The sequence below is a fragment of the Erpetoichthys calabaricus genome, chromosome 15, assembly GCF_900747795.2.
Source record: "Erpetoichthys calabaricus chromosome 15, fErpCal1.3, whole genome shotgun sequence".
Classification (NCBI taxonomy): domain Eukaryota; kingdom Metazoa; phylum Chordata; class Cladistia; order Polypteriformes; family Polypteridae; genus Erpetoichthys; species Erpetoichthys calabaricus.
Genome location: NC_041408.2, coordinates 93,160,759 through 93,184,865, shown reverse-complemented (window position 1 = coordinate 93,184,865; position 24,107 = coordinate 93,160,759). Strand labels below are relative to the sequence as shown.

Here is a 24,107-nt window from a genome sequence, read left to right as displayed (position 1 = left end):
ACTGAATAATTCATATACTACAATATTATGGCATTAATATAACAAGATAAGAATGGAAAACCTTGACAATTTGGGGACATTCCATAAAAATAATATACTTTATTAAATAATTGACTTGCATGTGTATAACACTTTCAAACATGGGGATTCTTTATCATTGCATCTTGGCAAAGGAATGCATGATCATTCGGCAAAGCATTTCATATACTTGAGAAAAAAAAAACAAATGTTGTTATTAGAAATCCAGTGTCATGTGGAATGGCCTACAATTAAAGCATTCATGTTAGTAGCCCTTCTCATTTGAAATTATAAATTGGTGTAATATTTAAACCTAAAGTATTTATTCCAACAAAAAGAAAAAGAAAAGCTTCACAGTGCAATTACCAGGGGGGTAAGTATGCTTTCCGTCCACTATCCACTCCAGCAAAGACTCCAAAAGGTCCATGTTGATCTTTTCCAAATCCATGGTTGCCATTGTTTTCAGGACTGCTCTGCTGGTAGCTTTGGGGTTGGGGGAAGACAACATACCCACAATACCATTAGTGTGCTTTAAAACAACGTAAAAGCTTCTTAGCCAAAAAGCAAAGATGTGTGTCTCACAGCACTAAGTTGTGTATTCAGTTTTTGAAATTACTTTTTCTATTAGACGGTTTAAAGAACAAGGGTCTTTGCAAATAGCGTTGGTCACAAGGCAGAAGCTAATCCTAATTAAGAAAAGGACAAAAGATTTACTTAGCAACACACATAAGTACATTCAAAGTAAGCCTATTGACAGGGCATAATCACTGTAAACCTTACATCTTTGACATACGGGATGATAACCAGACTCCCCAAAGGAATCCAGTGCCAAATTATCTTCAGAATATAAACTCCACACATACAGTATAGCATCTGACTCTGAAATTGAACCCGGGCTCTCAACTGTTGCGCTTAACAACCACTGGTTACCGTTGCACTAAATCATAGCCCAGTTTCTGCCTCTAGTTTAACTGGGAATCGTCTTGTTTCCTTTCTTCAGTATTTAATAAGTCAATGCAGAAACATCCAATTATAGCTTGTTTTAGTGTTCCAAAGATTTTACAGAACCCCCCATTCACATACAAATTTAAGACAATCTATTGCTTAAGCTACTTCTGGATGATGTACAGTATGTACAGAGATGGATATAACTAACATAACAGACTCAGAGCTGCTGATGATAGCCCAACTGCTCCGTGTGTATTGTCATTTATAAAGAAAACTATTGGGCTCTGCCCCCTGCTCGTTTCGCTCGCCAACCCCCTGGGCGGGTGCTACGCGCTAGCCACGTCGTGGATTTGCCACTCACGTATGGGAATGCCAATGTACAACTTAAACAGATTGTTATTTTCATGGGAATTATTACATACAGTATGCATAATAGAACTAACTATTCTACATTACAGCGGGTAATTACCAGAGTAAAAAATAGTAAAACGTAATACATTGAAAGAAAATTATGTTTCTTGATGCGTTAAAGGTATCCATTGCGTTACACATTTTCGTTCTGTTTAGCTTTGAAATTAACACGCAAATACTTTAATCTTACACTTTTACTGTAAAACTTCAGTAAAAACAATTTTTTTAATTAACTTTTTCATCAATATCGCATTGAATTTTGATTCCGTGTTTGGAGTTACAATGTGACAACGCAACGTATAACTGCCTGTGAGTAAATATCGTTTCTTTCTCTCTAATAAATAAACCGACTTTTTCGAATGTTTGTCCCTGTGATTTGTTAATTGTCATAGCAAAAGCTATTCTAACAGGAAACTGTAAACGTTTTAATACGAATGGCATATCAAGATCTCCTTTGGTGTCTAAAGTTATCCTCTGAAGATGTACTACATTACCTTTCTTGTCGCCTGTTAAAATTTTACATGTCAGAATTGTTTGACCAATTTTGAATACAACTAATCTTATCTTATTGCATAGCCCATCACTCGGACATAAATTACGCAATAACATTACGATTCATCCTTCTTCCAACAGTAATTCGGCCGGTGGAAGACCGAACGGTGTTAACGGTTGTAGATATTCTTTGTGATATTGTAAGCTGATGTTTTCTGCACCATTACCACCAACTGTTTCAGCAGAGTCTATTGATACGCTTTTAACCAATTTGCCGTGTAACCTATCGACAATTTTCATGTTAATTTGTTTGACTTCATCGTTTCTCGGTGCTAGGATTGCTCGTGTACTCATTTCTTCTGTTGATAACCCTTTGGGATGAAATTCTTCAATAAGATTTGGACATAATAATTCTTCTTTTATTGGGAATTTAAAGTGAGGGAAACATAAAAATTTATAAGAGCTAAGAAAGCAGAAACTGTGACTGACAAAAGCATTCACACCAATGAGAGGTGAGAAGACCGTGGGCGTGGCTGAATATGGTTGTCTCTTATCAAGAATTACTTTTATAATAGAGAGACTATTTAAAATCAACTAAAAGAAGACATGAATGACCAATCAACCAAGTTTCAATACCTACCTATCATATTGAAAGCAGGAGCATAATACCAACCAAACATTTCAGACTTCAAAGTCAGTTTCTCAAACAAACAAGGCTTACTATTTAGCATTTAACAGTATTACTGGACCAAGTCTGGGACATCCCTGCACTGAATCATTTAGAAGTGAAACATTCTATGATCATTTAAATAATCTGTACTGTCAATTAGATCTAATAAAGTACATCAGCTTGTCTCTGACTGCACAGACAACAAATAAAACAAAGTGTAGCCAACACTGTGCAACGTGATGAATTCGAGCCCTATGGCAGCAGTCAGACCATCACTTATTGAGGGTTCCTGTTCAAATTGTGCCATCCAGTGTTCTACTGGGCATCTTATCAAAAGTGATTCAGGAAATTTTCATCTATTTCTAGTAGCCAGTATGGATACAACTCTGGAAATAACACAATACAGTAGTCTCTCGCTTATCTGACATAAACGGACAGGCAGAACGTCGGATAAGCGAAAATCTTGGATAATGGGAGGTGTTAAGAAAAAGCCTATTAAATGTCAAACTATGTTATAATTTTACACATTACGAACCTAATAATCATGTTTTACAACAAAACAGAAAACATTAACTGAAAAAATGAACTTAGTTACAGAATTGTCTTAAGTTAAATACAGTATGAACTGTACTTAAAAAGTTCAGTCCTGTGATGATTTAAAGAAATTTTTGATTGTAGTCTGCTTTCCTGACGAGTGCCGTTTCTTCGCTGCCAAGTCTCGCCATCTTTGCAGCATCATTATGTCGATTCCTGTAGCTTCTTCTTGTTGCTCAATGTATTTAATTGCAGTTTCTAGCGCCTTAACTCCGTCACTCATATAGACAACATCCGTACGAGCGTATACTGTTTACTACAGCATTGTGACTGCGTGTGTGTGTTTGTGCTGTGAGTCCCCATCTTGCACCCGAAAACACGAAGCGGAGTCTCAGTACTTTTAGCAACACCAGCTTTATTCAGCTTGAAACAGCAACAGCGTGGTTATTTATTGTAGCGGGATCTGCCGCTCTCCTATACACAGACACAGCAGTCAGGCAGGGTCGTGGCCAAGTAGTACTGTGCCCTGTGCATTTATAATGTTCCTTGTATCACCCATCGATGGCAGGCGTTTATAGCATGTCTGCGATCTTTTCGGATTCGCTTTTACGGCGAACTTCTACAGCGCTGGGAGACTGATTGCTTTGGGACGCTCTTCCGTGTGTCGTCCTGTTGGGTGGAATCCCACAGGAGTATAGAAACTCACTCACACCAGCCATGATTCTTTTCAAAGGTAAAGTGCAGGTTAATTTGTTTTGATGTATTTTTACTTTATATTTTGTATTAATCATTTTTATATGAATAGTTTTGGGTTGTGGAACGAATCATCCGAGTTTTCATTATTTCTTATAGGGAAATTCGCTTTGATATACGAGTGCTTCGGACTGCGAGCATGTTTCCGGAACGAATTATGCTCGCAAACCGAGGTTCCACTGTAATTAGCTCCGGTAGAGTCGGGAACAACAAAAAATAGACTATGCTCACACTCGCAACTTGCAGTTCTTGTTGCCAATTGATGCGTTTTTTTTTTTTGCGGTGGGACGTCAGATAATACGGAATGTTGGATAAGCGAAGGTAGGATAAGCGAGACTCTACTGTAATTGGAACTCTTCCATTACCTTTAACAATTTCAAAATATTGTGGTCTGCTTTAAACACATGCCAAACCACCTTTACTCAAGTGTTTCAATCACTAAGTGCGTATTTTCTGAATATAGTAATAATTGATTTGAAGACTCTACCTTCACAAGAACAAGGACAGGCTAGATCAGGGGTGGGCAAACTTTTTGGCTCAGGTGCCACATTGACTTTTAAAATTTGACAAGACAGGCCGGGCCAGCACTAGATGCATACATATCAAACATAAACATAAAAAAGCCATTACAGTGTTAATATTTACATTCACTTTTAGTGGAAACAGTGTTGTTGATCACCCTTTTTTGCCAGTGCATCGAAGTCTGGTGTGAGTTTTGTTGTGGCAATTCTTAGAACAGATCTGAGGTGTTCATTGCTCAACTGGGATCTGTGGGGTACTTTGTTGGTGTTCATAACACTAAAAGTCTGTTCACACACATACGTAGAGCCAAACAACACCAGCATCCTCTGTGCCATCTTCTGGATGTTTGGAAATTTGGCTGCGCTTAATGAAGCATAAAGTTTAAGTTTAAGAGAGCTGAACTTCTCCTTTAAGATGGTGTCACATTGGAGATCAATCAGTTCCAACTGCAACTCCTGGGGCGCCGTTTCAGGGTCCTGTGTGAAGGGACATGACACCAGCTGAAGTGACTTGTAAATTATTCCAAAATCAGAGAACCGACGGCAGAATTCTCCATGCAGGTCGTCCAGTGATTTCCTGTATTTTTTCACAAGTCGAGGGGCCTCTTTCAGCGTAGCCAGTGTGGGGAAGTGAGCGAATGAGTTGTTTGACATTTGCTTTGAGGATAAAGCTAGCTTGGTTTTGAAGGCTCTGATGTTTGTGTACATTTCATGCACAAACTGGTCTTTCCCTTGTAGCTTCACGTTCAGCTCATTCATGTGTGTCAGTATGTCCACAGTAAAATCTAAATCACAAAGCCAATCTATGTCACTCAGCTCAGGAAAATCGTCAGCTTTCTCAAGAAGCTCCAAAAATGAGATAATCTCCTGTTTGAGCGCCCACACTCGTCGACATACTTTCCCCAAACGTAACCAGCGGACATTGGAGTGGTAAAGCAAGTCCTGGTGATCACCGTTAATTTCTTCAAGAAACTTAATAAACTGACGATGCTGAAGTCCCCTCGCTCGAATAAAGTTAACGAGTTTTACAACTGGCTTCACCACATAGTCAAGCTGCAATACGGATTTACACAGTGCTTCCTGGTGGATCAGGCAGTGTAAGAAAATTACCTCCTGCTCAGGGTTGTCCTCCTTTACCCTCTTTTGGATTCTTTTGAGCAACCCAACGTTTTTTCCAGTCAGATTTGGCGATCCATTTATGGTAATGTTGGCGAGCGTACTCCAAGGTAGCTTGTGCCTATTTATGACCCCCGACACGCTGTCATACAAGTCCTCTCCCCGCGTTCTCCCCTTTAGGGATTCCAAGGCCAAAAACTCCTCTGTTATCTCAAAATTGTCATTAATCCCTCTGATAAAAATTAAAAGCTGAGCGGTGTCTTTTATGTCATTCCTTTCATCCAGTGCCAAGGAATATAATGTAAATGACTCCGCTTTTTTGTTTAACTTGCTAGCTAAGTCTTCGTCAATTAGCTCAACACAGCGAGTCACTGTCCTGTGTGATAAGCTAATATTTTCAAATTTGTTCTTGCTCTCAGGACACAAGATACCTGCTGTCTCTACCATGCACTCACTGAGAAACTCCCCTTCGGAGAAAGGCTTGCTGGTCTTTGCTAATTTGAATGCCAGCACATAACTTGCCTTCATGCTTGATTCTTGGATGGCAGTTTGTCAGATAAAGGTGTTTTGCTGAGCCTGCAAACTCGCCGCTAACCTCTGAGCAGTAGCCGTCCGCTCTTGCGTTGACTGGTTGTTAGCGTAATTAGCATGCTTCGTGGAAAAGTGATGGCTGATGTTGTATTCCTTTAAAACCGCAACGGTTTCTTGGTAAATAAGACATACAGCCTTTGACCGGACTTCAGTGAAAAAGTATTTAGTTGTCCATTCCTTATTAAACACTCGGCACTCACTGTCAACTTTTCTTTTCTTTGGCCCATTCATTGTTGCAGATGGGTTCAGAGCAGTAGCAGAGTAATAACAGAGAGTAACCTGGGCTCCGCAAAATCAAGTCAATGTATCACTGCACCTAATGCGCCACCTGGTGGAACACCAGGCCTTACAGGACAAGGTCAAATGAATGCAGTCATGATTATGATAGGATTTGATTTGGGCAATTTTGTACCAATCTTCGGCAGGCCGGATTAAAATGTCCAACGGGCCAGATGTGGCCCACTGGCCGTAGTTTGCCCACCCCTGGGCTAGATGCCCAAAGTCAAACATATTATATTACCACTTTGAGGCATGACGACAAGACAGGAAGACTAAATCCTCGTTCTATACAATCATGGGAAGGGTAACTACGGATTTGATATTGCAGCTGCATCAAACATGGAGAAGTAGTCAACAGCAGTGCTTTGCATTTTCATTTGTCTTGTGGATACAAATGATGCATCAAACCTGAACATTTCAGAGGGATCAAACAGGTAAACAACCCCCTTCTTTCAATTCCACACCTCTACTTATGGAGCAGCTAGTTTATAAAGAGCTAAACTTTAGAGATACCTTTATATCGTATCGTCATTTGTTGAAATGTTAACAACTGATCTGGCAGGGAATCTTTGACAAAGTCATCTTTCTGAAAATGCATGTATGACCACATGTCTTCCTCCAATTGATCCACGGGGTTCCAGTTGCTCTTCCCTTTACTTGGCTGATTTAACTGCCGTGCAGACTTCATATACGGACTTCCATCTTCTAAGACATATCTGTTAATGACAGAAGGCATCGGTGAAAAGGGAAATGCATGTGACATCTGAGATGTGAAAGTACACTGTGTAAAAAGAAAAATTAAGATTTATAAAATGTCAGCAGTCTTTATTTAAATTCCTAATGCAGAAAATGTTCCTTTTAGACAATAAGGATTGCTTCTTCTTTAAGCTCATGCTACACACTCAGGTGTCATCAGGCATGGATACAGGTCTGGGTTACTGATGAGTCGTAGGGTAAAAAATTAAAAAATGGTGGTGCAAGACATTGTTAAACCCAAGAACAATCTAAGCCACATTTCCTCTGCTTCATTTTTCCATTCTTTTAAGAACATAAATTGTAACTGCTACTTCTCTCTCTATTATATATGAATTAGTTTGATAATCGTTCTCAGGTAATGATTCAGCTTGAAACCTGAAAGAATTGGTGAATGATAAAATCTGGCATAGCCCATGAGCCGTAAAAAAAAAATTGTGTGTTAAAATAAATAATTGTTAGAAATTAGAATAATATTTTGACAAGGTTTAATTATGTGTTGCTAATCTGTTAAATGTATAAAGAGAAATAAACATATCACTGTAGTGTAATATTATGTTAATACAGTGCCCTCCATAACGTTTGGGAGTTGAGACACATTTTTCCTTGATTTCCCCCACTGATCCACAGTTTAAAATTACAAATCAAACAATTCAGACGTGATTAAAGTGCAAATGGCAGACTTTCAATTAAGGAGATTTGCACACATTTTGGTCACAGCTTGTAGAAATGATAGCACTTTGTCTACATGGTCCCACAAAAAAACGGAATCAACGGCTAAAATATGGTATTTCTAACTTTCTTTGTCAGCTTTATCTATGTAGAATTAACTTTCATAGTTTCATCCTGTGGCTTGAAAGTATTGCAAACAGCTAGACTGTAAAAACTTATCAGGAAAGCCTGCTCTGTCACAGGACCAACCTTGGAAGCTCCTGTGTAAAAAAGCATGGTGGCAAAACTGGATACCGTCATGAAAAATCCCCTGCAGGAGGCGCTCTTTTGGAGCACTTTTAGCCACAGGCTCATTCCACCATGATGTGCTTAGAAACACCTCCAGGGGTCTTTTTTTGCCCACTGCTATGGGGCAATTCAACGTTTCCACCCGATGTGCTTGTTACGTTTATTTATATTAATTTATCAAGTGATTGTTTGGCTGTATTATTAGTCCTGTGAGTCTGCATCATTGGTATTTTTTTTTTGGTGTCTGCAGATGTTTGCATCTGAATTTCCCCAAAGGGAAGATTATCTAATCTAATAAAATAAAATTGTTCGTTACCTTGTTATTTCAATGGCGTCCTCCAGGAAATACTGATCAACTGGAAATGTACAGCCTTATAAAAGAAAAACAAGCAAATAAGTTTATGGTATCAAACTAAACCAAAACATTTTCTACCAAACAAAGTGTATTTATATAAGAAGGGGTAGTGACTGCACAACTAGAGAACTTCTTACCATTACACAGGGTGGTTTATTTGTGACTTGATATATTTATGCCTTAGTTCTGTGTAATAAATCGCTAGCCTACCACAAATTATACAGGAAGATTCACTCGAAAAAGGCCCCGAATATTCTGTTGTAACTCCCGTTAGGATGAAGCAATCTGAACCAAAAAAATACGCTCTATACCTTGACGTACATGTAATCGATTGCATGACATGCGATGCTGGAAGTGGTGTCAGTTTTCTGCCAGACACATTTGGACGCGGCGCTCCACGTTCCTGAATGTATCGGCAAGCATCTCGTTGGGAATAGCAGCAATTTCACGTCGGATGTTTTCCTTCAAATCTTCCACAGTGTGAGGCTTGTTCTGATAGACTTTTCCTTTGAGCAAACCCCAAAGGAAGAAGTCTGGTGGTGTCAGATCCTGCGACCATGGTGGCCAAAGCCCCTTTGAAATGACTGACCCTGTTGCCAAACAAGGACTCGATTTCTGCCATGTTCCTTGCTGATGTGTGACACGTTGCTCCATCTTGCTGGAAGTAACCTTCTGTTAACTCGCAATCATCCAGTTGATTCTGACATCGCTTAAACGAATTGGTGACCCAATAGGTTTGCACCATGAAGATGCGCTGCTCAATACTGTACACCACGATCCTGACGAGACGTCAAGTGACCGAGCGAAGGGGTACAAGCGGTATGCACCCAGAAGTTGAAAACGGAGGTTAAACGTCGCGACGGCTGTCTGGTGCCTACCTCATCGCTCCGACGCAGGCTCATCCCGACTTGATCGAAGCTCCATATACTGAGGAGCACATCGTACGTTGTTTTATTCAGATTGCTTCGTCCTAGTGAGAGTTATTATGGAATATTCAGGGCATCTTTTAAGTGAATCTCCCTGTATTTGGGTTAGTAAGAAAGAATTTTCTCATTTTAAAGTGTTATTTATTCTGAAAGTATAGTTTTTTTTTTTGCTTTGAACTAAATCAACATTCATCAAATGAATAATTTGCTACATAAATGGATATGGGAACCATGCATCAATGTGCAAATGGAAGACTTTTGGCAAAAAAGATAAAATGTATTCTGAAATGACAAAGCACATTTAACATTCCTGTTGGTTTTGTTTTTAACCACACTGCAAACTACTGTAGTTCCATGATCTAAAACTGAGTATAGATGAAGCTGAAGACTCAAACTAAAGCCCACCTTAATAAAAGGACAATTGTTTGTGTGTGTGCGTCTGTGTGTCCATCTGGTTGCTATGTCTCTGTTATATGCCATTTGGTGTGGAATTTGTAAAAGCAGTGTTAATGTGTGAGGTGCGCCATCTGTTGGAATGAAAAAAACACATTGCATTTTATTACTACATGCATTACAAAATACATTCCAATAGATGGTGCGCTGCAAACGTTAAAGCTGAATATGCTGAGGTGTACAGTCATTGCTTAGATTTCAACCTGTCTTAGAAGGGTAGCACAGCTTGTCACTACATTAAGCTTACAATCTTAAACCCCATTATTCCAATTCAGGGTCACTAGGAGCTAGAGCCTATCCTAGAATTCAGCACCTCTTACAAAACCACTGCAGATATCCAAACACAAATGAAAACCAGTAAATAGCAATGCACAGGGCAAAACTAAAAAGTTACTATTAAATAGTGGAAAGACAACAGGAATAAGCTCCGGTAAAGGTGACTGGGGTCAGGGCCCGTATCAACAGGCACAGGAAACATATCGGACAGAAGGCCAAGCACAACCTGCCCTAGCAGAGATACCAGGTAGAGATGCAGGCATGAATTACTCAAGGGATATAAATATAATGGAAGGACAGTAGGGAGTGCACAATAAAAGGGTGCACACTCCCCAGCCCTGTAACTGCAGGCAACAGGAGGCTACTGTTGAGGTCCCTTCAAGCTTTTCTGGCCCTTTGGTTAGAAATGAGCTGGCAGTCTGGCAGGGATTCTTGAGGCCACCAGAGGGAGCTCTGGGCAGATAACCCCAGGGATTTTGTGGGGTTGTGCCAGACCCGGAGATACTTCAGAGGAGACCAGATGTGACCTTGGAAGTGGTAGTCTGTAGATAGTGCTGCCAAAGATTCAAGTGGGGCTCTTAGTCCTTGGCGTTTCTGATACTGGACGAATTACCTTACAGGTATATACTGTATACTACTACTGAAGCAGACGGTGATACCAAACCACAGTTAAAACTCAAGAAGAACTCGAACCCTGCTATAAATTCTTCTAAATCACACTGAATGAATTAAATTGTTAAGGGACTGACACCTCTTTTGAAGATGTGATTTTTTCCCCCTTTGTGTTTCTGTTGAATGAAAATTGTGAGTTTTGTGAATGTCATTTAGAAAGACCTTACCCCTGTTGTCATCCTTGACAAAGTGTAAACAGTGTATTTGCTTCACATTTTTGCTTTTAAAGTTTAGGCAACTTATTATTTTATTTAGCAAAGCAATCAAGCTGTCCACAGTTTCCTAGCTCTCTATCTTATTAGAGTCTGCCAGCTGGTCTCACAAGTCACCTACTCTCTTTCAACTCAGTTGCTTGCCACTTTGCCAGTCTCTGACCCCTGATTCTGTTTCCTATTTCTGCCACCCTGTATACATACAGTACATTGCAAATGTCCATTTTGCCTTTTTATTCCCTTAGTGCACTTCAGGGCGTGGGACTCCATATAGATACAGAGTGCCTACTAAATAAAGATGGTAGTGGTTTTTGACAAACAAAGACAACAATAATAAGACTACAAAAGCAGCCATGGTAAACACCAGCAAAAGGGGGAACAAGTCACAACTCTTTAAATAGAGATCCATGGAAAGCATTTTCTGTTATAAAGCCCCAGCCATTAGTTCACAGATGATGTGCAACCCAGAGAGGAAAAACTGCAGTTCTGTAAAATGAGCTATCAACACTCCTCTTACTTTGGTAAATGAGTTATTGAACAAAATACAGTATAATCCAAGTAAAATACAAATGTGTGTAATTCAATGACACTGTATCAGGCTTCTGGATAGTATGTTTAGAAATTAAATAAAATTATACCAAATAAAAATATGCAATTATTTATATACAAAACAAACACAATTATAGCTACAATAACTCGCAGGCAGCAAAACAGGTAAATAATTGAAGTACGTTATAATATTACTGACTGCCAGCTAAAAAAACAAATAGTTAACCACAAGACAGGAGATCTTACCTGCTATGTTAACAATAGAACAGGAGCCAAAGTACTGGGAGAAAAGGGCCGCATTCAGCGTCGCACTCATTAATACAATACGTAGGTTAGGCCTCTGAACAATCAGATCTCTCAAGACCAACAACAAAAAGTCACTATAAGAAAACAGCAGCACATACACACAAGTCATATATCAGGGAATCAAATTATCAACACACAACATGAGTTTTTTTCTCTTGCACTCCACTTCACAAACAAAGAGACAGATATTACAGTGTCAATCCAAAAAATAGAAAAGTCTACACAGTAAGAAATAGACAATTAGTAAAAGTGGTTTGTGGACATAAACAGTTTACATACAAAGCAGAATCAGTGTACAAAACACATTGAAATGAATAATTCTTCTCTAAGTCAGTTAAATTTTATTTGTCACATGCAAATTATATGTAGAGTGCAATATGTACTTAAATGCCCAGCAATTAAACACTTAAGAGAAATAAAGAGACAATAATATATTAATTAGTATTATTATTGCTTAAAAATTCAAGAGCAGTAACTTCAGTAACATTGTAGTCAAGCTGCAAAGACATTGTAATGGAGAGTATTATCTAGCATATGGGTCAATAATTTCATCCATCCATTTTCCAACCCGTTGAATCCGAACACAGGGTCACGGGGGTCTGCTGGAGCCAATCCCAGCCAACACAGGGCACAAGGCAGGAACCAATCCTGGGCAGGGTGCCAACCCATCGCAGTGGGTTAATAATTTTTATTTTTAAAATGTTGAACAATATTAGATTTTAAAATGCAGGGATGTGAAGATACAGGTCCGCTCCATGCTCCCGTTGTCCTTATGGGGAGCTCTGAACCCGACACCGTCAGTAATGTTACCGAGATGAGGTGACATACGAGGACAATTCTCTAATGAAGCCAGGGGATATTTCCAAAAACTGACAAAGTGCTTTTATTAAAACAATAATCACAGTGTCCAAAGTGCAGTGCATCAGGTTCAATAAATAAATCATAAAACCAAGTGTTCAGTGGGGATAAAAAAAACCACAAATAAATCCTTTAAAATCCGAGGTTAAAAAATGCAGAAGTTAAAATGCAGTCTCTCTCTCGCTCATTCTCCCCGGCTCACCCATTGCTCCCGCAGCCGGCGGAGACCCAACAGCCACGAGCTCCTTTCGGTCGTCCTCCGTCTTAGCTGCCTGCATGCATTGCTGCCAGACCGTGCAAGGTCAGCTCTCCTCCCATCATCCTTCGCGTGTTATTCAATGTTTTTACATTTAGTTTACTATTACACTGTGCATTCTATGGTATAATTAACTATTTTTGTGCTTAAAAATCTTTAAAAAAATATATTTACATACAGTTCGTATGGTCCGGAATGGATTAATTGTATTTACATACAATCCTATGGGGGAAATTACTTCAGGTCATGACCAAATCGGGTTGCGACCAGAGTTTTTGAACGAATTACGGTCCTGACCCGAGGTTCCACTGCATATTCCATATCCCCCCTTTCCTGATGTCGACCCGTATACATATCCCCGTTGCCCCGCGCGCCACTGTGGGCACAGCGCCTTAATCACACATCGCAGGAAGCCAATGAAGCAATTGAGAACAAACACACCCACACGTGCAGGTGCGACTCACTCCAACTACCTCATTAACTTCCCGCAGTTGTGCAATTGCGCCCACGGAGAACGACACGGCTATACGGATTAAAACCTGGCCCTTTTTTTTTTTTGAAGCTGCTGACCCGCTATACCAGAAGGGAAGCTAAACAGGTCAATTTTTTCTCTGGTACATTTATGAACTATTAGATCAGATAAGACTTTCTGCATGCAGGTGAAATTCCAAAGGCCAATCAGTTCCAAATGAAATGACTGGCCAACTAGCCTGGGGGAATACAGCTGCCCGAGATTAAAGGACATAAACAGGCCAACAGCTGGAATGGGGGCGGAGTCTGCCTGAGCTCAATCCTGAACAGACCCCCTGCTAGTCCAAGAGGCATGTCAAGGACGGTAAGACTGAAGTTAAATGAAGAGTTGACAGAGAGGCAAAATGTCTCTCCGTTGTCTGCTACATTCATGTAGAAGGTCACCCCATCCAAGGGCTTTGTCGAACCACTTTTGATTGCATGCAGGAAAATCAGACACAATTTCACTAGAAGACCACTACTTTAGCATATGTTAAGTATGGTGGTGGTACTCTCAAAGCCGATAGGGAACTGGAAAAAATGCCATCCCTGAAGGATAATCAGCCTTCATTTTAAACAAGCAGGGTGTGCTGCTGGCTAAAGACCTGCCTCTCCCCCTAATTAAGTGGTTAAGAGTCATTTCTTCAATTCAAAAACTCTATCCCATGTGGTTTCCCCTTCTAGTTTATAAAGTGTGGAGATTTTTCCGGAAGAATCCATTTAATAATATTTTGGCAAAAAAATGCAGCTTATTGAATGTTGTCCACTGACATGTAGATCGTGTAAAATGAGATTCCTCTTCTTTTGTCAACAGACATTTGCCATTGTACAGCACAGGTCAATATTGGCTTATATTACATTCAATCTTGATTATTTTTTATCTCTGTTCTGCTTGAACACATGAGATTACAAGTTTTTTTCTACAATCTACAATCTACACAGGGAAGGTAACAAAAAAATAAAATTTTTGGGTGAAGTATTCCTTTAAGAGACATAATTACAAAAAACTAAATGATGGGAAGCTACATTTATGGAATAAATGAAATACGCCTTTCAATGTGATATCATCTGTCCACTCAAGTTATCTTTTATTTATCTATAAAAGCAAACAATTTCAAATGAAACAAATACTTTTGTTATTGCAGCTTAGCTAAATGTCTCCCTTTGTTGCTGTTTCACTTTACATTTGTTTAACAATACTTAATTAGCATTCTGATTTAGAAAAGAAAGGAGAGCAGTTTCTAAATATTACCTTTCCTCTGTTCGTTCATGTACTTCATCCACAATAACGTGAGTGACGCCACAGAGCTCTGCATCGCCCTCTAATCGTCTTAGCAGCACACCAGTGGTACAATACAGTAACCTAGTGGAGGGAGACTAGAAAATGAAAGTCCATGTAAGAATCAGAAAACATGGAGGTAGAAGTTAAGCCATTTCTAAATATGCAGAATACTAAGAATGAACTGACGCATTTACTTCTACTTGAACAGACTACTGCAATACTCCTGTTAGCCAAGGAAAGAACAGGGTCATCACACCTCCTCGAGTGTCGCAGAAGGTGTCTAAAGCAGATTAACATCATGAAGAGCACATGGCTGTAAAGGCATTTACTCCAGTACCTCTTTTAAAGGGGCAACAGGACAACACAGGTAAACCTGGAAAATGGACATTACACAGGAAGAAGGGCCGACTACGGCAGTGTTTAGTGATAGGCTGTTCATATCGTTCTGTTTGCAGTTTTCAGTTAATTCAAAATGGTGCTGTAAGAATCAATTCAATTTTTTGTTCTTTGTTTCGCCTTATGCAATTTCTTGTATTAGGAATTTCTTAGTTTTTTGCATACCCCTTGAGGTCAGAGCACAGGGTCAGCCATTGTACAGCACCCCTGGAGCAATTACAGATTAACGGCATTGCTCAGGGGCCTTAACCTGAGTAGGATCCCTTTTGGATCGGCAACCTTCCGGATACCAGTGCGGGTCCTTAGGCTCAGAACCTCCTCATCACTATGATAACTAAGCAGTATGACCACATAACTGCTGTTTTTCAGTCTTTACCCAGTATAATGTATAAAGCTTTACATTACTTATCTGAACATATCACTATATATAAACCAGAGTGCATATTGTGATATGGTGATGCTAATCCAGTAAAAAAAAAATTACAAGTACAGTATCAATAAAACAACAGTGGGATGTTGAGCCGTTAGTTACAGGGCTGCCAAGGTATGGAATGATCTACCTGCTTTTGAAAGAAATGGTATATTGTTCTCACCATTTAAATCCAGACTGAAGACTCACTATCTTAACCTGGAGTGCTCTGACTTGCAGCTGTTGATTAGCAGTGTTTACGTGCATTTCTGCTAATAAGTCTTGCAAACAAAGATTTATAAGTAATCACAACAATAATTATAAGTTGTTACCGACCCTTCTCTTTTCTTTGTATGTTTCTGTGGCACTTGGTGCTACTGCATTACTGCCAAGCTGATACAGAAATACTAGGAGTCTTTGAATGAAAAGATGAAATGATTTAATCTTCGTTTTAACCCAGCCAACAGGGGATGCACAAACCAGTGTGTTTCTTCGTGCCAGTCCCAAGCCTGGATAAATGGAGAGCGTTACATCTGGAAGGGCATCCAGTGTAAAATTTTGCTAAATCAATATGCGGATAACAATACAAAAAAATAACAGAGCAAGATGCAGAGGACAGAAAGATATGGAAAAAGATGAAAGATATGGAAAAAGATGATCCGCTGTGGCAACCCCTGACGGGAGCTGCTGAAAGAAGTAGAAGATTTAATCTTTATTTTAGACCACCTAGTAGAAACTGATAATAATGTAGAAAATTCAGATGGGTGTGGGTATCCTAGTGCCCTGGGTCTCCAGAACTGTGGCTGTGTCCTTGACTTTCCAATATAACTGAAGCCTTAACCACTACACCACACTGTCGGCACTGCATTGGCCATACCTCAACTGCAATATTAACAGACTTGTGTTGTAAGAATCTGTCTATGTTATTTAAATTGAAATTGCTGTTTAACTGTATTTTTATCCTATTCTGTATTTGTGAGCATACATAGGGCAATTTGTAAAATATGTAATTTGAATTTTAGTTGTAAACTTGTTGCAGCACACTAAATCTAAACTCAGTAAAGAGTACTATATGAAAATAAACTGACTTGACATGTGGGATGTAGAAGGAAAACTGAAACACACAGAGAAATGTACATACAAACATGGCGAGAACAAATTCCGCAAGATAATGACAGGGCACGGGATTCAAACCCAAAATGCTGAAGCTGTGAAGAAGCAGCCCAGCCAATGGACTCCTTATTTTATAATTTGTGATTGTGCGAAGATGGACAGACTGAACAAGTCTTTATAATATATATATATATATATATATATATATATATATATATATATATATATATATATATATACACATATATATTATAGTATATACTGTATATATACACACAAACATTTTATATATATACAGTGGTGTGAAAAACTATTTGCCCCCTTCCTGATTTCTTATTCTTTTGCATGTTTGTCAAACAAAATGTTTCTGATCATCAAACACATTTAACCATTAGTCAAATATAACACAAGTAAACACAAAATGCAGTTTTTAAATGATGGTTTTTATTATTTAGGGAGAAAAAAAATCCAAACCTACATGGCCCTGTGTGAAAAAGTAATTGCCCCCTTGTTAAAAAATAACCTAACTGTGGTGTATCACACCTGAGTTCAATTTCTGTAGCCACCCCCAGGCCTGATTACTGCCACACCTGTTTCAATCAAGAAATCACTTAAATAGGAGCTGCCTGACACAGAGAAGTAGACCAAAAGCACCTCAAAAGCTAGACATCATGCCAAGATCCAAAGAAATTCAGGAACAAATGAGAACAGAAGTAATTGAGATCTATCAGTCTGGTAAAGGTTATAAAGCCATTTCTAAAGCTTTGGGACTCCAGCGAACCACAGTGAGAGCCATTATCCACAAATGGCAAAAACATGGAACAGTGGTGAACCTTCCCAGGAGTGGCCGGCCGACCAAAATTACCCCAAGAGCGCAGAGACGACTCATCCGAGAGGTCACAAAAGACCCCAGGACAACGTCTAAAGAACTGCAGGCCTCACTTGCCTCAATTAAGGTCAGTGTTCACGACTCCACCATAAGAAAGAGACTGGGCAAAAACGGCCTGCATGGCAGATTTCCAAGACGCAAACCACTGTTAAGCAAAAAGAACATTAGGGCTCATCTCAATTTTGCTAAGAAACATCTCAATGATTGCCAAGACTTTTGGGAAAATACCTTGTGGACGGATGAGACAAAAGTTGAACTTTTTGGAAGGCAAATGTCCCGTTACATCTGGCGTAAAAGGAACACAGCATTTCAGAAAAAGAACATCATACCAACAGTAAAATATGGTGGTGGTAGTGTGATGGTCTGGGGTTGTTTTGCTGCTTCAGGACCTGGAAGGCTTGCTGTGATAGATGGAACCATGAATTCTACTGTCTACCAAAAAATCCTGAAGGAGAATGTCCGGCCATCTGTTCGTCAACTCAAGCTGAAGCGATCTTGGGTGCTGCAACAGGACAATGACCCAAAACACACCAGCAAATCCACCTCTGAATGGCTGAAGAAAAACAAAATGAAGACTTTGGAGTGGCCTAGTCAAAGTCCTGACCTGAATCCAATTGAGATGCTATGGCATGACCTTAAAAAGGCGGTTCATGCTAGAAAACCCTCAAATAAAGCTGAATTACAACAATTTTGCAAAGATGAGTGGGCCAAAATTCCTCCAGAGCGCTGTAATAGACTCATTGCAAGTTATCGCAAACGCTTGATTGCAGTTATTGCTGCTAAGGGTGGCCCAACCAGTTATTAGGTTCAGGGGGCAATTACTTTTTCACACAGGGCCATGTATGTGAATTTCCCATCGGGATTAATAAAGTATCTATCTATCTATCTATCTATCTATCTATCTGTAGGTTTGGATTTTTTTTTCTCCCTAAATAATAAAAACCACCATTTACAAACTGCATTTTGTGTTTACTTGTGTTATATTTGACTAATGGTTAAATGTGTTTGATGATCAGAAACATTTTGTGTGACAAACATGCAAAAGAATAAGAAATCAGGAAGGGGGCAAATAGTTTTTCACACCACTGTATATATATATATATATACACACACACACACACACACACATATACAGTATCTCACAAAAGTCAGTACACCCCTCACATTTTTGTAAATATTTTATGATATCTTTTCATGGGACAACAGTGAAGATATGACACTTTGACACAATGTCAAGTAGTCCGTGTACAGCTTGTATAACAGTGTAAATTTGCTGTCCCCTCAAAATAACTCAACACACAGCCATTAATGTCTAAACCGCTGGCAACAAAAGTGAGTACACCCCTAAGTGAAAAATGTCCAAATTGTGCCCAGTTAGCCATTTTCCCTCCCCGGTGTCATGTGACACTGTGATACAAGCTGTACACGGACTACTTTACATTGTATCAAAGTGTCACATCTTCACTGTTGTCCCATGAAAAGATATAATAAAATATTTACAAAAATGTGAGGGGTGTACTCACTTTTGTGAGATACTGTAATATATATATATATATTATATATATACAGATATACATACATACACACATAGGGATAGGATCAAAATGTTTTGAGCGTTCAGTTGAGTTTTCCACCTTAATATAAAGGATAAGTATTTGTGTGTCTATCTATGAGCTCATCTGGTTGCTGTGCCTCTGTCATTCCAACAAGGGGCACATCACAAACATTTTTAGTGATAAAATGTGCATTACAAACATCCACTGTTTTTTTACAAATCCCATACCAAATGGCAAATAACATGACATAAGCATTGTATGGTACACTGCAAACGTTATCGCTAAGGTCTACATTGATGGGTAGCACAGCAAGTGTAGGCATAAGCAAAAGAAGATTAAGAGGAGACATGATTGGAGTGTTTAAAATTATGAAGGGAATTAGTCCAGTGGATCAAAACGGTGACTTTAAAATGAGTTCATCAAGAACACAGGGACACAATTGGAAACTTCGCACAAACATAAGGAGGTCTTTCTTTACACAAAGAACCACAGAAATATAAATACTGAAAACCAACATTTACATTTATTTGCCTAGCAGACACTTTTAACTTGTAACAAAGTGACTTACAAAAGATCTCAATATAATCGAGTAACATCAGCCTGTTTGGGAATAAGTGTGACATGACAAGGGGACAAAACTGATCATCACACATGAAAAGCGCAACATGTAAAGATTGGTAAGTATGCACATGAAGTATCTGCACGTATAAAAGGCGGCAGTGAGGCACTAACCTTTACACTCTCCAGCCTGATCTGGTAGCCCACTGAAGTACCCAGACGCTCGGCTCTCTCATGAGCTACACGCTCGGCTACTGAGATTGCAGAGATTCTTCTGGGCTGAGTGCAAATGATATTGGCTACTGCATTTGGAGGACCTTTTAGAGAGTGGTCTAAAATGAACTGAGGAATCTGTGTGGTTTTTCCACATCTGGAAGAACAAAAAAATTTTTTTGAGCATTTAAACTTTATTTCTTTAAAAAATAACTCATATAGGAGCTGAATATATACATTCATCTTCCTTTATCCCAAAAACCCTGCATATTTACTACAGGAATTGAACTGGCAAACTAACCAGTGTACACAGCGACAGTAAAGTACGGTATATTACTAAGGCTGCACCTCAGTTGGTCTTTGCAGTTCTCTCCACTATTTTTTCATATTAAAAAGAGACAACAGAAGGAAGTAAAGACCAAAAACAAATTTAGCAAAATGGGAGACACTTAAGAATCATTCACAGTCAGCTGCTCAGTAACTAATTTGGGAGAGTCAGCATCCATAGTTTTTAAGTCTTGCAGTTACTGATTTGTCAATATCTATGAAAATCACTCAAACAGCACTTGATAAAGATAAGAAAGTGTACTGAATGCATTTTCCATCCCAAAAGATGACATTTTCTATGTGTTCTCGTCTGTACAATACTTGCCAAGACTAATGCTGTACATCAGGAATCTCAAACTCCAGTCCTGGAGGGCCGCAGTGGCTGCAGGTTTTCATTCTAACCCTTTTCTTAATTAGTGACCTGTGTTTGCTGCTAATTAATTTCTTATGAATTCATTTAATTGACTTGCTCTTGAAGACTCGGACCCCTTAATTGTTTCTTTTTCCTTAATTAGGAGCGAAACAACAATGAGATACAAAATACGCCAAAACAGGACCGGCAAACTGTGACCATCACACAATATCTGAAAATAAAGAAAGGTGAAGGTCTCAGGAATGTTGATTTGCTCAGGTCCCCAAAACATTCTACCAGTGCTCTTAGAAAAGTAAAGAAAAAAATCAACAATTTTGAAAATGTCCGCTATTGCACAATGAGAGCAGCAACAAGCCATGGAATTAAAGAACGGGATTAATTAACAACAAGAATTGGTGTGTAATTAAGCAACTGGTTGGAGTTTGAGGCCCTGACTTAGTATTTTTCTGTTGGCTCACTCACTTCACATTTCATTTCTGTTTAAGGAAAGAAACGAAGCAATTCGGAGGAACGATGAAGAAATTCCAGGCAACAAATCTTAAAAAACAAGTCAATTAAAGAAGTTAATTAGCAGCAAAAACAGGTCACTAATTAAGAAAAGGGTTAGAATGATAACCTGCAGCCATTGCGGCCCTCCAGGACCAGAGTTTGAGATCCCTGCTGTACCATACTAGACTGTAAAATCTCTTCCATGATAGTGCACAGTACATACAGTAGATAATTTGAAAATTCTCACTTGGTGAGCATTCCAATTTGAAAAATACACATGTAACCAATTTTAACATTATAATTTGCATGGGTGAGTCAACTAAACAAACAGACACCAGTATGCTGTGGAGCCGCTATCTGACATCAGTCCTGTGTGTTAAATCAGTAAGGCTACGCAGGAGGGAAACCCATTGGTGGATTGGAGTAAAATGTGTGTCCTGGTAGTAACAAAAGGGACAAAAGCAGCTACCAATAACAGCACAGAAGGCACACTGATGAATTCTAAAAATTAACAAAGCCTTTTTATTAGAGAGCTATCAGTCAAATCCTATTTATCAAGCCTTTAAATATAACATTTCAAAATTATTTGGAATACAAAGGAACATATCAAAATGTTGAATAGTTTTAAAAGGCATTCTTACCCAGTCATTCCACTCACAACTAGAACTTGATTTTTACTCAAAGTTTCCAAAATGGCTTCTCTTTCTTGCCATGCAGGAAGCTTTTGTCTTTCTTGCAACATTGAGATAAAGCGCCTGGATGACTTCATAAAAAACAAAATCATAGATCATTTTTTATTAAGACAACAGATAGAGTATTTGCATTTTTACAACAGAACAATTCATAGCTTTAACTGGGAACGACATGCGTATTTTCAGCACTTTTGCACACTGTAAGAATATTTGTACCAGTTAGCAGTTTTATTTTTTTGTGTCCTGTAATTCACTGACCTGTTTGCTTCTGAACTGTCGGCACAGCTTAGCATTTTCCAGCTCCACACTTTCAGGTCGCCATTCAAATTTTTTGGTGAGTTTTTTCTTGAAGTTCACATAACTTTCATTCTCCACAGGTACGGTTTGAGTTTCCTCCTCTGGGTCTTCTTCATCCTCCAACTCAAAATCCTGCTTCACTGAAAGAGAAACACTACTTTATTAAAATGAATGATCAGGCTGCACAAAAGAATCCCATACTGTAACATTTTATAACTGTTTTATATTTCTATAAATGAGTTCAATGGCACTCTTCAATGTTCAAATAAGCACCGAAAAAAAAATAAGTGTTTTGATTATTTAATAAAAGAATTTTTCCCAATTGAAGCAAAAATATAGAAATGTTACATGCACTTTGGTTTTCTAGGGGGAGAAAACGTATCCAAGAAATAAGGACATATTCCAAACCTCCAGGATTTGATTCTTTTGGTAATAAACTGTTTTGATTTTTTTTTTAATTCTTTGTATTATGATGAGCGTAACTACCATAATGAGTGGACTGCCATCCTGAGACTGGAACCTTACCTGGCTGGAAGGCCATTACAGAAGAACGGTTTGGTTGGATGTGCATCCTGGCTGGGATGGTTACTGTTCTCTTTCCTAGTCGGGGTGAGGAAATAAAGGATGGATTGGGGGACACAGCATATAAAGGGCAGTCCTGCTCCCAGTACAGTAGGTGGCAGTGTTCTCCTTGTCTACCCTTGGCTGGGACGACCACAGGGCTACATGGGATGTGTAGTTCGGGAACACAGACCTAATGGGTTCCTTCGGACCCACTGACAGAAAAAGACTTCACTCCTTTAAGGAGCTTTACCCAGGCTCAAAAGAGATTCCCGGTTGTAATACTATGGCACCGGAAATATTCCCGGGTCAAATATAAAAGAAGCCACCTTACCTCACTCTAGAGGTCAGAGTCGGGAGGAAGAAGGCAACACCTGCTGGAGGAGATAAGGAGGACAAATGGATGGATGGTATTATGATTGTTTAACTAGAAGAGCACGTAATAGGAACGGTGCAAACTAGAAGAACTCGACCTGAACATAGGACTGAGTTGGTGTGTGTCTGAGGTTTGGGGATTGGCGGCATCTCCTACTGGCCACATCAGATAACTCCACTTTTCATTCTTCTGCTCAAAGCGCAGTGGCCAAAAAATCTTCTGTTTCAACTATGTGCCACTTCGTTTATGTGCCAAACGTTTTTCATTTTTCCCTCGTCAAAGTGTTCAGTACATAGCTTTCCCTACATAATGCTAAGATTTTAGCAGTGAAATATTACAAGCAAATTTTATTATTATGTGAAAAGAAATGATATGACACAATCACACCTTCTTAAAACAAAAGTCTTCATCTTTCCTCAGTTGTGGTGAAATTGCTTTCAAAGAGGCCTAAAATCTGTAGACCAACTCAAAACTCAAACTTTCACCCCATTTGTATATTTATATATTATATATTTGTAGCTGGAGATCCACAAAGGGAGAAAATGAATCACATATCATGAAGTAGTTTTTTATTCCTGAGCTTTCAGCCCCTGCCAGGGGCCTTCATCAGAGGATAATGCTTAGACTTACAAGAATCAAAGGCAATATATAGCAAAAATTATGTGGATTGGTGGGGAGCTAAGTGTGATCAGGAGGGGGGGGGTATTGGTTGTAAAGTTTTATTTATTATGAATATATTCTTAAGTTTGCATATGCTGGATTTATGTCCAAATGTTTGTTGATGGCGTTCTCAATTGATAGCCAAGATTCAGCCAGCTCTCTGGCACTTTTAGTACTGGCCTTAAATCTTACTTGTACATTGTCCCAGTTAAATGTATGTCCTGTTGATTTAGTATGTGTATAGATCAGTGATCGTGAGTCCTTTCTTCTGACAGCATTGCAATGTTCATGTATACATGTTGCGATTCTTTTTGATGTTTGTCCTATGTATACCGCTGGGCAAGATCTGCATGGAATGCTATAAACTGCGTTTCGTGTTTCTGCTGTCATAATGTTTGCTATATATTGCCTTTGATTCTTGTAAGTCTAAGCATTATCCTCTGATGAAGGCCCCTGGCAGGGGCTGAAAGCTCAGTAATAAAAAAAAAAAACTACTT

At 39.0% G+C, this 24,107-nt stretch overlaps 1 protein-coding gene across 1 annotated transcript in view; it reads right to left on the bottom strand.

Moving 5' to 3' along the window:
* dhx57 (DEAH (Asp-Glu-Ala-Asp/His) box polypeptide 57) overlaps positions 1-24,107 on the bottom strand; it is a 73,609-nt gene that overhangs the window by 27,385 nt on the left and 22,117 nt on the right. The window contains exons 6-13 of the mRNA XM_028820515.2: positions 21,975-22,153; positions 21,666-21,787; positions 19,797-19,992; positions 14,672-14,796; positions 11,736-11,869; positions 8,363-8,417; positions 6,847-7,049; positions 385-501 (exon numbers count right to left, since the gene is read on the bottom strand). Coding sequence (XP_028676348.1) covers positions 385-501; positions 6,847-7,049; positions 8,363-8,417; positions 11,736-11,869; positions 14,672-14,796; positions 19,797-19,992; positions 21,666-21,787; positions 21,975-22,153 — 1,131 coding nt within the window. The remainder of the gene's footprint in view (positions 1-384; positions 502-6,846; positions 7,050-8,362; positions 8,418-11,735; positions 11,870-14,671; positions 14,797-19,796; positions 19,993-21,665; positions 21,788-21,974; positions 22,154-24,107) is intronic.